This window comes from Lipotes vexillifer, unplaced genomic scaffold, assembly GCF_000442215.2.
Source record: "Lipotes vexillifer unplaced genomic scaffold, Lipotes_vexillifer_v1.1 scaffold479, whole genome shotgun sequence".
Classification (NCBI taxonomy): Eukaryota; Metazoa; Chordata; class Mammalia; order Artiodactyla; family Lipotidae; genus Lipotes; species Lipotes vexillifer.
In genome coordinates this window covers 2,750,794-2,763,992 of record NW_006796443.1, presented here as the reverse complement: position 1 = coordinate 2,763,992, position 13,199 = coordinate 2,750,794, and the positions used below count along the sequence as shown (strand labels likewise).

The following is a 13,199-nucleotide window of genomic DNA, read 5'->3' as shown; positions in this document are numbered from 1 at the left end:
TTTTTTTTAAATTTTATTTTTGGCTGTGTTGGGTCTTCGTTTCTGTGCGAGGGCTTTCTCTAGTTGTGGCAAGCGGGGCCCACTCTTCATCGCAGTGTGCGGGCCTCTCACTATCGCGGCCTCTCGTTGCGGAGCGCAGGCTCCAGACGCGCAGGCTCAGCAGTTGTGGCTCACGGGCCTAGTTGCTCCGCGGCATGTGGGGTCTTCCCAGACCAGGGCTCGAACCCGTGTCCCCTGCATTGACAGGTGGGTTCTCAACCACTGCGCCACCAGGGAAGCCCCTGAAAGATCATATTTTGAAGCAATAATTCTTCTGAAGAAAGGAGAGGACCTACTGCATATCTGTCAGAGCCCCTCCAGCCTGCCTCTACCTGTGCAAGTCCTGGGTCCGGGACCCCCACGTGCACGGCATCTCCCTGGACTTGAGGTCCCACCTGGCCCTCAGGAGGAAGGGGATCCCAGAGCCCTGCTTCTGGGACTCCGCATCCAGCTGGGTTGACCTGGTCATGCTCTGCCCAGCGCTCCAGGACTCATTACCAGGGTGTCTTGCTCCTTCTCCAGCCCCCAGCCCTCGCTTCTGGTGTCTGGAGCCTGTCTTACTTCTCCGGCCTGAGTCCCAGATTAGGTAAGCTGCTAGATTGCCTGGTTTTTCTTGACCTGTGACCCCACAGTGTGGTTGCTAAGTGCCAGTTCCCCTTGGACTGAGTCAGAACCATGGACCAGGGTGGCTCAGGCCCTGTGACCTGCGAATGGAGTCTCCTGGCAAAGCTGGCCAGCCTGGCCTTGCGTTTTATCTGCTGCTAACGATCTCTACCCATCACCAGACCTAGAATGCTACCAGGTGGCCTGACCGCCACCTCTTTTCTCTTATTATTCTCTGGCAACACTGTGTCCTACCTTCTGGGCCGCATTTGTTCTTGGCACTGACAGGTTACCTCTGTCTCCTCAGCCTCAGCCCAGCCCACACCTAACCTAGTTCTGTCCAGCCTTGACCAGAGACAGGCCTCTATTGCCTTTCTTTCAAATGGAATCTAGTTCTCACCTTAAATATGAGACTCTTTACCAAGGCATTGCCTGGGAAGGACAGAAAAGGGGCAAGCCACCGCTGGGGGCAGCAGACCAGAGAGCAGGAAGGATGGAGGGTGGCACAGCACGGGGCCTGTGGCCCGGCACAGGGCACACCTGACCTTCAGTGGCTGCCCTCCAGTGGTGGCACACTAGCCTGAACGGCAAGATCCCTTCTGATCTGCCTCCTAGTACCGCTAAGGACATTGTGGCCACACTGACACGTGCTCGCCGTGCTGTAGCCTTGGATGATTGTTTGGAATCCTCCCGTCTTATCACGCTCCCCCTGACTGATCCCTTCCTAGATGCCTCTTAGTCGTTTGAGCCTCAGTTCACATTTCTCAGCTCTTCTGCTGAGTTTGGTCCTCATCCTTTACGCTGTCTTCAAACCCTGTGATTCCCCCAAGTGGGGAACGTGAAGCTGTTACCTCTGTAACTCCAGATGCTGGTAATAGTATGTGCCCAGCAAATGTCGAATGAATGAGTGAGTGAAGGAATGAATGAATGAGTGAATTCAACTGCCGTACCTCTAAAGTCTTGAACACAAAACCCCAGGGTGCCCTCTGAAAAATGCTCATCTAGTTGATAAAACATTGGACTGCGAATCAGTCAACAGGATTTTTGTTTGTTTTTGTCTTGTCCAGTTGGGAAAAGACAACTGAAACATTTGCTGAGCTTCAGCCTCACTGCTTCTGTGCTTACAGCCAGCCATACAAAGAGGAGCTGGACAGGGCCGCAGTCTTGGCAATGAGTAACACCACTTCTTGTTTAAGTGCAGTTTCGAGAAGAAAGTTCTACTATATGCTTAATTGGATTCTTTCTTCCTGCAATTTCCACCTCCTCCCTCTTTTCCCTGAGTGGAATTGGAGCTCACCATCTCTCAAGTTCACGGGGGCAGCTTTTCTAAGCAAGACAAGGAACTGACTCTGAGAATGGACATTCTCTCCTCACCTTTGTCTTGCTATGCACGTGTCTCAGACTTTCAAAAATCGTGCCTTGGCTTTAATGCGTTAGTCCATAATAGGCTCCTGTGCTCCTTTTATTTTTATAAACATCTTTATTGGAGTATAATTGCTTTACAATGGTGTGTTAGTTTCTGCTTTATACAGAGTGAATCACCTGTACGTATACATATATCCCCATATCTCCTCCCTCTTGCGTCTCCCTCCCACCCTCCCTATCCCACCTCTCTAGGTGGTCACAAAGCACCGAGCTGATCTCCCTGTGCTATGTGACTGCTTCCCACTAGCTATCTGTTTTACACTTGGTAGTGTATATATGTCCATGCCACTCTCTCACTTCGTTCCAGCTTACTCTTCCTCCTCCCCATGTCCTCAACTCCATTCTCTACATCTGCGTCTTTATTCCTGTCCTGCCCCTAAGTTCTTCATAACTTTTTTTTTTTAGATTCCATATATATGTGTTAGCATACAGTATTTGTTTTTCTCTTTCTGACTTACTTCACTCTGTATGACAGACTCTAGGTCCATCCACCTCACTACAAATAACTCAACTTCGTTTCTGGTTATGGCTGAGTAATATTCCATTGTATATATGGGCCACATCTTCATTTTCCATTCATCTGTCGAGGGACACTTAGGTTGCTTCCATGTCCTGGCTATTGTAAATAGAGCTGCAATGAACACTGTGGTACTTGACTCTTTTTAAATTACGGTTTTCTAAGTGTATGTGCCCAGCAGTGAGATTGCTGGGTCGTATGGTAGTTTTATTTTTAGTTTTTTAAGGAACCTCCATACTGTTCTCCATAGTGGCTGTATCAATTTACATTCCCACCAACAGTGCAAGAGCGTTCCCTTTTCTGCACACCCTCTCCAGCATCTCTTGTTTGTAGATTTTCTGATGATGCCCATTCTAACTGGTGTGAGGTGATACCTCGTTGTCGTTTTGATTTGCATTTCTCTAATAATTAGTGATGCTGAGCAGCTTTTCATGTGCTTCTTGGCCATCTGTATGTCTGCTTTGGAGAAATGTCTATTTAGGTCTTCTGCCCATTTTTGGAGTGGGCTGTGTGTTTTTTTAATATTGAGCTGCATGAGCTGTTTATATATTTTGGGGATTAATCCTTTGTCCATTGATTCGTTTGCAAATATTTTCTCCCATTCTGAGGGTTGTCTTTTCACCTTGTTTGTAGTTTCCTTCGCTGTGCAAAACGTTTTTAGTTTCATTAGGTACCATTTGTTTATTGTTGTTTTTTTTCCCATTTCTCTAGGAGGTAGATCAAAACAGATCTCGCTGTGATTTATGTCAGAGTGTTCTGCCTGTGTTCTCCTCTAACAGTTTTCAGTGTCCAGGCTTACATTTAGGTCTCTAATCCATTTTGAGTTTATTTTTCTGTATGTGGTTAGGGAGTGTTCTAATTTCATTCTTTTACATGTAGCTGTCCAGTTTTCCCAGTACCACTTATTGAAGAGGCTGTCTTTTCTCCATTGTATATTCTTGCCTCCTTTATCAAAAATAATGTGACCGTATGTGCGTGGGTTTACCTCTGGGCTTTCTGTCCTGTTCCATTGATCTGTATTTCTGTTTTTGTGCCAGTACCATACTGTCTTGATTACTGCAGCTTTATAGTATAGTCTGAAGTCCGGGAGCCTGATTCCTCCAGCTCCATTTCTCTTCCTAAAGACTGCTTTGGCTATTTGGGGTCTTTTATGTTTCCATACAAATTGTGAAATGTTTTGTTCCAGTTCTGTGAAAAATGCCATTGGTAGTTTGATAGGGATTGAATTGAATCTGTAGATTGCTTTGGGTAGTATAGTCATTTTCACAATGTTGATTCTTCCAATCCAAGAACCTGTTATATCTCTCCATCTGTTTGTATCATCTTTAATTTCTTTCATCAGTGTCCTATAGTTTTCTGCATAGAGGTCTTCTGTCTCCTTAGGTAGGTTTATTCCTAGGCATTTTATTTGTTTTGTTGCAGTGGTAAATGGGAGTGTTTCCTTAATTTCTATCTCAGGTTTTTCATCATTAGTGTATAGGAATGCCAGAGATTTCTCTGCATTAATTTTCTATCCTGCTACTTTACCAAATTCATTGATTAGCTCTAGCAGTTTTCTGGCAACTTCTTTAGGATTCTCTATGTATAGTATCATGTCATCTGCAAACAGTGACAGCTTTATTTCTTCTTTTCCAATTTGGATTCCTTTCATTTCTTTTTCTTCTCTGATTGCTGTGGCTAAAACTTCCAGAACTCTGTTGAATAAAGGTGGTAAGAGTGGGCAACCTTGTCCTGTTCCTGATCTTAGTGGAAATGGTTTCAGTTTTTCACCATTGAGAACGATGGTGGCTGTGGGTTTGTCATATATGGCCTTCATTATGTTGAGGTAAGTTCCCTCTGTGCCTACTTTCTGGAGGGTTTTTATCATAAATGGGTGTTGAATTTTTTTGAAAGCTTTTTCTGCATCTATTGAGATGATCATATGGTTGGTCTCCTTCAGTGTGTTAATATGGTGTGTCACATTGATTGATTTGCTTACACTGAAGAATCCTTGCATTCCTGGGATAAACCCTACTTGATCATGGTGTATGATCCTTTTATTATGCCATTGGATTCTGTTTGCTAGTATTTTGTGGAGGATTTTTGCATCTGTGTTCATCAGTGATATTGGTTGGCCTGTAGTTTTCTTTCTTTGTGACATCTTTGGTTTTGGTATCAGGGTGATGGTGGCCTCGTAGAAAGAGGTTGGCAGTGTTCCTCCCTCTGCTATATTTTGGAAGAGTTTGAGAAGGATAGATGTTAGCTCTTCTCTGAATGTTTGATAGAATTCACCTTTGAAACCATCTAGTTCTGGGCTTTTGTTTGTTGGAAGATTTTTAAGCAGAGTCTCAGTTTCATTGCTTGTGGTTGGTCTGTTTATTTTTTCTATTTCTTCCTGGTTCAGTTTCGGAAGGTTGTGCTTTTCTAAGAATTTGTCCATTTCTTCCAGGTTGTCCATTTTATTGGCATAGAGTTGCTTCTAGTAATCTCTCATGATCTTTTGTATTTCTGCAGTGTCAGTTGTTACTTCTCCTTTTTCATTTCTAATTCTATTGATTGGAGTCTTCTCCCTTGTGTTCTTGATGAGTCTGGCTAATGGTTTATCAATTTTGTTTATCTTCTCAAAGAACCAGCTTTTAGTTTTATTGATCTTTGCCATTGTTTCCTTCATTTCTTTTTCATTTATTTCTGATCTGATCTTTATGTTCTTTCCTTCTGCTAATTTTGGGTTTTTTTTATTCCTCTGTCTAGTTCCTTTAGGTGTAAGGTTAGGTTGTTTATTTGAGATGTTTCTTCTTTCTTGAGGTAGGATTGTATTGCCATAAACTTCCCTCTTAGAACTGCTTTTGCTGCATCCCATAGGTTTTGGGCCGTCGTATTTTCATTCTCATTTGTGTCTAGGTATTTTTGGATTTCCTCTTTGATTTCTTCAGTGATCTCTTGGTTGTTTGGTAGTGTATTGTTTAGCCTCCGTGTGTTTGTATATTTTACAGATTTTTTCCTGTAATTGATATCTAGTCTCATAGTGTTGTGGTCGAAAAAGATACTTGATATGATTTCAGTTTTCTCAAATTTTAAAATTTACCAAGGCTTGATTTGTGACCCAAGATATGATCTATCCTGGAGAATGTTCCATGAGCACTTGAGAAGAAAGTGTATTCTCTTGTTTTTGGATGGAATGTCCTATAAATATCAGTTAAGTCCATCTTGTTTAATATATCATTTAAAGCTTGTGTTTCCTTATTTATTTTCATTTTGGATGATCTGTCCATTGGTGAAAGTGAGGTGTTAAAGTCCCCTACTGTGATTGTGTTACTGATGATTTCCCCTTTTATGGCTGTTAGTATTTGCCTTATGTATTGAGGTGCTCCTATGTTGGGTGCATAAATATTTACAATTGGTATATCTTCTTCTTGGGTTGATCCCTTGATCGTTATGTTGTGTCCTTCTTTGTCTCTTGTAATAGTCTTTATTTTAAGGTCTATTTTGTCTGATATGAGAATTGCTACTCCAGCTTTTTTTTCATTTCCATATGCATGGAATGTCTTTTTCCATCCCTTCGCTTTCAGTCTGTATGTGTCCCTGGGTCTGAAGTGGGTCTCTTCTAGACAACATATATACGGGTCTTGTTTTTGTATCCATTCAGCCAGTCTATGTCTTTTGGTTGAGCATTTAATCCATTTACCTTTAAGGTAGTTATGATATGTATGTTCTGTTGCCATTTTCTTAATTGTCTTGGGTTTGTTATTTTAGGTCTTTTCCTTCTCTTGTGTTTCCTGCCTAGAGAAGTTTCTTTAGCATTTGTTGTAAAGCTGGTTTGGTGGTGCTGAATTCTCTTAACTTTTGCTCGTCTGTAAAGGTTTTAATTTTTCCGTCAAATCTTAACGAGATCCTTGCTGAGTAGAGTAATCTTAATTGTATAGGTTTTTCCCTTTCATTACTTTAAATATGTCCTGCCAGTCCCTTCTGGCTTGCAGAGTTTCTGCTGAAAGATCAGCTGTAAACCTTGTGGGAATTCCCTTGTGTGTTATTTGTTGTTTTTCCCTTGCTGCTTTTAATATTTTTTTCTTTGTATTTAATATTTGATAGTTTGATTACTATTTGTCTTGATGTGTTTCCCCTTGGATTTATCCTGTATGGGACTGTCTGTGCTTCCTGGAGTTGGCTGACTATTTCCTTTCCCATATTAGGGAAGTTTTCAACTATACTCTCTTCAAATATTTTCTCAGTCCCTTTCTTTTTCTCTTCTTCTTCTGGGACCCCTATAATTCATATGTTGGTGCGTTTAATGTCCCATAGGTCTCTGAAACTGTCCTCATTCTTCTTTCTTTATTCTACTCTGCAGTAGTTATTTCCACTATTTTATCTTCCAGGTCACTTATCCATTCTTCTGCCTCAGTTATTCTACTATTGATTCCTTCTAGAGAATTTTTAATTTCATTTATTGTGTTGTTCATCATTGTTTGTTTGCTCTTTAGTTCTTCTAGGTCCTTGTTAAACTTTTCTTGTATTTTCTCCATTCTATTTCCAAGATTTTGGATCATCTTTACTATCATTACTCTGAATTCTTTTTCAGGTAGACTGCCTATTTCCTCTTCATTTGTTTGGTTTGGTGGGTTTTCACCTTGCTCCTTCATCTGCTGTGTGTTTCTCTGTCTTCTCATTTTGCTTCTCTTACTGTGTTGGGGTCTCCTTTGTGCAGTGTGCAGGTTTGTAGTTCCCGTTGTTTTTGGTGTCTGCCCCCAGTGCCTAAGGTTGGTTCAGTGCATTGTGTGGGCCTCCTGGTGGAGCGGACGGGCGCCTGTGTTCTGGTGGATGAGGTTGAATCTTGTCTTCCTGGTGGGCAGGACCATGTCTGGTGGTGTGTTTTGGGGTGTCTGTGGACTTATTATGATTTTAGGCAGCCTCTCTGCTAATGGGTGGGGTTGTGTTCCTGTCTTGCTAGCTGTTTGGCATAGGGTTTCCAGCACTGGAGCTTGCTGGTTGTTCAGTGGATCTGGGTCTTAGCATTGAGTTGGAGATCTCTGGGAGAGCTTTCACCGTTTGATATTACGTGGAGCCGAGAGGTCTCTGGTGGACCAATGTCCTGAACTCGGCTCTCCCACCTCAGAGACACAGGCCTGACACCCAGGCAGGGCACCAAGATCCTGTCAGCCACATGGCTCAGAAGAAAAGGGAGAAAGAAAGAAGGAAAAAAATAAAGTTAATAAAATAAAAAATTTAAAAACAATTATTAAAAATAAAAGAAAATTAAAAAGTAATACAAAGAAGAAAAAAAGAAAGAAGAGAGCAACGAAACCAAAAAACAAGTCCACCAGTGATAACAAGCGCTAAAAAACTATACTGGAAAAAAAAAAAAAAAAAAACCAGACAGAACCCTAGGACAAATGGTAAAAGCAAAGCTATACAGACAAAATCACACAAAGTTCACCACCTCAATTTTGGGATGATTCGTTGTCTATTCAGGTGTTCCACAGATGCAGGGTCCATCAAGTTGATTGTGGAGATTTAATCTGCTGCTCCTGAGGCTGCTGGGAGAGATTTCCCTTTCTCTTCTGTGTTCGCACAGCTCCCAGGGCCTCAGCTTTGGATTTGGCCCCGCCTCTGCGTGTAGGTCGCCTGAGGGCGTCTGTTCTTCGCTCAGACAGGACGGGGTTAAAGGAGCCGGACGGGGTTAAAGGAGCCGCTGATTCGGGGGCTCTGGCGCACTCAGGCCGGGGGAAGGGAGGGGCAGGAAGTGCGGGGCGGGCCTGCGGCGGCAGAGGCCAGTGTGACGTTGCACCAGCTTGAGGCCCGGCGTGCGATCTCCCGGGGAAGTTGTCCCTGGGTCACGGGACCCTGGCAGTGGCGGGCTGCACAGGCTCCCGGGAGGGGAGGTGTGGATAGTGACCTGCGCTCGCACACAGGCCCCTTGGTGGCGGCAGCAGCAGCCTTAGCGTTTCATGCCCGTCTCTGGTGTCCACGCTGATAGCCGCGGCTCATGCTCGTCTCTGGAGCTCGTTTAGGCGGTGCTCTGGATCCCCTCTCCTCACACACCCCGAAGCAATGGTCCCTTACCTCTTTGGCAGCTCCAGACCTTTCCCCGGACTCCCTCCCGCCTGGCTGTGGCGCACTAACCTCTTCAGGCTGTGTTCACGCCGCCAACCCCAGTCCTCTCCCTGCGCTCCGACCGAAGCCCTCAGCTCCCAGCCCCGCCCGCCCCGGCGGGGGAGCAGACGAGCCTCTGAGGCTGGTGAGCGCCGGTCGGCCCCGATCCTCTGTGCGGGAATCTCCCCGCTCTGCCCTCCGCACCCCTGTTGCTGCGCTGTCCTCCGCGGCTCCGAAGCTCCCCCCGCTCCGCCACCCGTAGTCTCCGCCCGTGAAGGGGCTCCTAGTGTGTGGAAACCTTTCGTCCTTCACAGCTCCTTCCCCTGGTGCAGGTCCCGTCCCTATCCTTTTGTCTCTGTTTACTCTTTTTTCTTTTGCCCTACCCAGGTACGTGGGGAGTTTCTTGCCTTTTGGGAGGTCTGAGGTCTTCTGCCAGCGTTCACTAGGTGTTCTGTAGGAGCTGTTCCACATGTAAATGTATTTCTGATGTATTTGTGGGGAGGAAGGTGATCTCCACGTCTTACTCCTCCGCCATCTTGAAGGTCTTCAAAGGGTGCGTTCTGCTGATCTTGGAGAGTCTCCTAGAGAGGCTGGGGGTGGCTGTGTCTCCTGCTGGGGACACAGACAGTAGCCCAGCGGCAGCCACACTCAAAAACTCCTACCCTGTGGAAGCCGGAAGACACTGCTGACAGGTGCCTGGTGAGATCCTCCTGTGCTCTTGGAGAAAACAATTTTCATCTGTTCATATATTGTTAAAAAGTAATGGGTTCATACTTCTTTTTTTTAAGTCTAATCCTTCCCACTTCTTCCTCTCAAATACTGAATCTCAGATCCTTTGATGTTCAGCATAATTTAAGTGTTAATTCCTTGCTAAGCTCTTTTCAAGCTACTACACTCACCATGCAGATTTCATTCAACCCCACAGTCTCTTTGTATTAATGTCTCAGAAAAAGCAAAGTAACTCTTGCTCTGTATTCAAATATTTTGCTCAAGAGTAGTATCTTTTGTCCCCATTCCTGAAGATGTATTTGTTTATTTGGCCTTCAGAAAGAAAACAAAAGTCTGCTACAACTCAAAGAGAACACAAGAACCGGGCTTCTCGTCTCAATTTGGGAAACATCTGGTTATTGTAATTCACGGAGCTCTCATGCGGTCCTGAGTGGTTTCAGCCTTAAATCACCCTGTGTTGGCAAACAATAGTAAGGGCCAGGCCAGGAAAGGAACAGACCAATCTCCTGTACGGAATGAGATTAAATAAAGGCATCAGCATGCCAGTATTCCCATTACCAATATTTCTGTTTCTAATATATCCTCCTGAGAAGCCAATGTGTTATTTCAGTGATGATGACATTGGAAGCCATTCTGCTGTTCTGGAGCTCCCCTTTAGAATTGGCATCCGGATCAGAAGGCTACATCTTGGTTTGTTTTAAAGAGTAGAGTACATTTGTGGTAATGGCATGTTATTAGGTAAATGATCTAGTTGGGTCATTCTAGGTGGAAACTTCGAAGTGGTTAAAAGAGATGTTTTTATATCCGGAGCAGAGACCTGGACCCTAGTTCTGACTCTGCCATTTGTTTGCTTTGTGATGACGGAAATTTTACTTTACTGCTTTAAGCCTCGATTACTTTAGCTGTGAAATGGGAATAACACCTGTGAAACTTGATGAAGATTTCAAACGAATAACCAAAGTGTGAGTCCTGCCTCTGTCACTTCCAAACTTTTATGTCATTTGTACTTCACTTTGTTTTGAACAATTATCATTGAAGAATCCTGGAGTCCTAGGAGGCTAGTGCTCCAAGAGATTATCCACTCAAAAGCCCCGTGTGAGAGACAAAGAACCTGAGAACCCTAATTATAGAAGTACCTCGAATGTCAGGGTGACTGCTTTGAAAGAGAATGTTTATTTGACATTTACACTGAGGGTTTCTTAAAAAAGGCCAAAACCAAGAAACAAACCCAAAACCCCACCTCATTTTACTGAAGTAAGGCTGGTATGCAGTCAAATTAAATGGAGTTCCTCATAAATGGGACAGCAGTCCTCTTGAGCTTATAAATCAGGATCACCCTGCTTATTCTGTTCAATCCAGAAGAGGAATGGAAATACCCAAAGCAGCTGGGGGAAAGCTATAATAAACTTCTTCCTAGAAAGGAAAAGTCCATGCTGGTCCTCTGTATCCCCTGGAGAGTCTTGGTAAACAAAGTCTATAGTTGTCACTTCACCTGCCTCTGGGCTTATCTGACCTTTCAGCACAGGTAAGCAAAGGGTGAGGCCATGCAGGGGCCTAAGGCATGGGCTGGCTGGACTTGAGAACCACAAAGGAGAGGGGGTGGGAGGGAAGAATGGGAATGATCTAGAATAATGGGGAGAAAAGGAGAACAAGAGAAAGAAATTTCATCCCTGAGAACTATAGTGGAGGGTCACCACGGCTACTGCTGGGGGGCATCTGTGCTTCTGTTTGTCTACCTCCCAACAGTATCACACCACCGATGAGAGTATGTTATCTGAAAACAGAACAATTCTCAGGAGAGGGATCCCCTTGCAGCTACTCTAGAAACTCAATACATCTTAACAGTCCCTACTCTTAGAAAGGTCTTACTAATTAAAAAAAAAAAATCCAAAAAAATCCCTGTATATCACTTTGAAATGACTTTCTTTATTATCCCACTAAAAAAACAAACAAACAGTGTTTATATTAGAAAACCCACCCTTTTTGTGCCCTTCCATTTTTTATGCAGGGCGTAAATTTGTATTTTTTATACAACAAATAAAGATTTCAGAAGGGTGGTCAATTATTTGCTGATTGAATTATAGGAAGAACGTGTGATTATCCATTAGAACTCAGAAATGTATATAGCTAACATTATGCCCGCATGTATCTAACCCAGCCTTAGTAATTATAATCACTCTTTGTTTTTTGTTTCCTGAGGGGAATAGGTTAGGTTGGAACTGAATGCATCATTATAAAGTATGCACACATAAACTGAACTTTCTTAAATCGAGGTCACTTGGGTAAGAAGGCTCTTTTGATAAAACTGGGTTGACAGTTGTATTCACTGGGCACTTCAGCGTTAAATGATATTCTTCCCACATCCTGGGTCATAAGGCAGTCGCATGTACATCAAAGTTAAGAAACAGAAAATCACGTTCACAGTAACAGCAAAGCTTCATGATGTGTGGTTTTACACTTGAATATGCTGTGTTCTGTTCTGCCATGTTAATATTTTAAATAATATAACTTCCTTTCCATGTAGCATTAAGTTCATCTTTTATTTTCTCTTTACCTTTCTGAAATAGCTTTCTATATTGCTATATTTACGCCAGGAGAAATTCCTAAAACATAGGAAGCATAAAGTCCAATCATCTTTGCAGGAAAACAGCAAAAGTAACAACAAAAACCAGTTTAAGGTCCTCCAGCCAAAATGATATCTTGTGTACTTTACAGACTCAATCTGTGTACCAGGCTTTGACCCAGGCCTCAACATGATGACTGGGATCACCCCTATTAACCCAATGATACCAGGCCTGGGGCTGGTACCACCCCCGCCAACAGAAGTGGCTGTCGTCAAAGAAATAATCCACTGCAAAAGCTGTACTCTTTTTCCCCAAAACCCAAGTAAGTGATATCTGTGAGAAGTATTTGATCATCAATTTAAGTTTCTTTCTTTTTTAATATAGTACTGCATTCATTTTCAGATGTGACTCAAAGTTCTCCCACCTAGGTACACAGAGTGGGGATCATTCTACAGAAGTCCTTCGTCTCTAGATTAAAACAAATATGTGGGTCCCTGTGTCTATCTAGGAGCTGAATTGACACCACGAAGGGAGCATGAGTGATTGGGGTGAATAGCCAGCATTAAGGACCTTTTTGCACGCAACAGAGGCTAGCATTTGCTGCAGATCGGAGTGTGAAATATGTGAACACTTACATCCATCTTCACAAATGTGGGAGAGAAACTCTGAAATGCGTTTTGCTAGATGGAAAACGGAATTAATTTGGCAAGTAGCAATTTGGTGGTGGAGGGGAGCGGGGAGCCTGCATCTCAGAGTTCCTGGACCAGATTGCATTCGCTTGAAGGAAACATACATTTGATGAAATAAATAGGCCAGTTTTGTTTTTTTTTTTAACTTAGTCTCTGATACTAAATTCATGGGCTTAAATAGCTGGGATTTGTTTTTATTCATATGAATCAGTGTTGCCTTTTTAAAGTGGACTTTTCAGAAGATTGCTTTTTATCTTTTTATGCAGGCTCCCTCAGATTTAGTAGTTTGCTCATTTAAATGTGAATAATAAAAAAAAACGAGAAAAAAAGGAGGGGGTGGTTTCAGGCCTTGTGTTTCGCAGCCAAGTAAGTACTGCGCCTGCTTTCAGGCTCTGCTCCCTGTTCTGCCTTACTGCTCCATTATCCTGCAACCAGACAAAGCAGACAACAACCATCGGTTTGTTTTTTTTTTTGCTGTACGCGGGCCTCTCACTGTTGTGGCCTCTCCCGTTGTGGAGCACAGGCTCCGGACGCGCAGGCTCAGCGGCCACGGCTCACGGGCCCAGC

At 43.5% G+C, this 13,199-nt stretch overlaps 1 protein-coding gene across 2 annotated transcripts in view; it reads left to right on the top strand.

The window, feature by feature from the left end:
• Positions 1–13,199, top strand: part of ENOX1 (ecto-NOX disulfide-thiol exchanger 1) — a 309,422-nt gene that overhangs the window by 134,400 nt on the left and 161,823 nt on the right. For both annotated transcript variants that reach the window (XM_007468621.1, XM_007468620.1), the window contains exon 4: positions 12,095–12,265. In XM_007468621.1, coding sequence (XP_007468683.1) covers positions 12,095–12,265 — 171 coding nt within the window. The remainder of the gene's footprint in view (positions 1–12,094; positions 12,266–13,199) is intronic.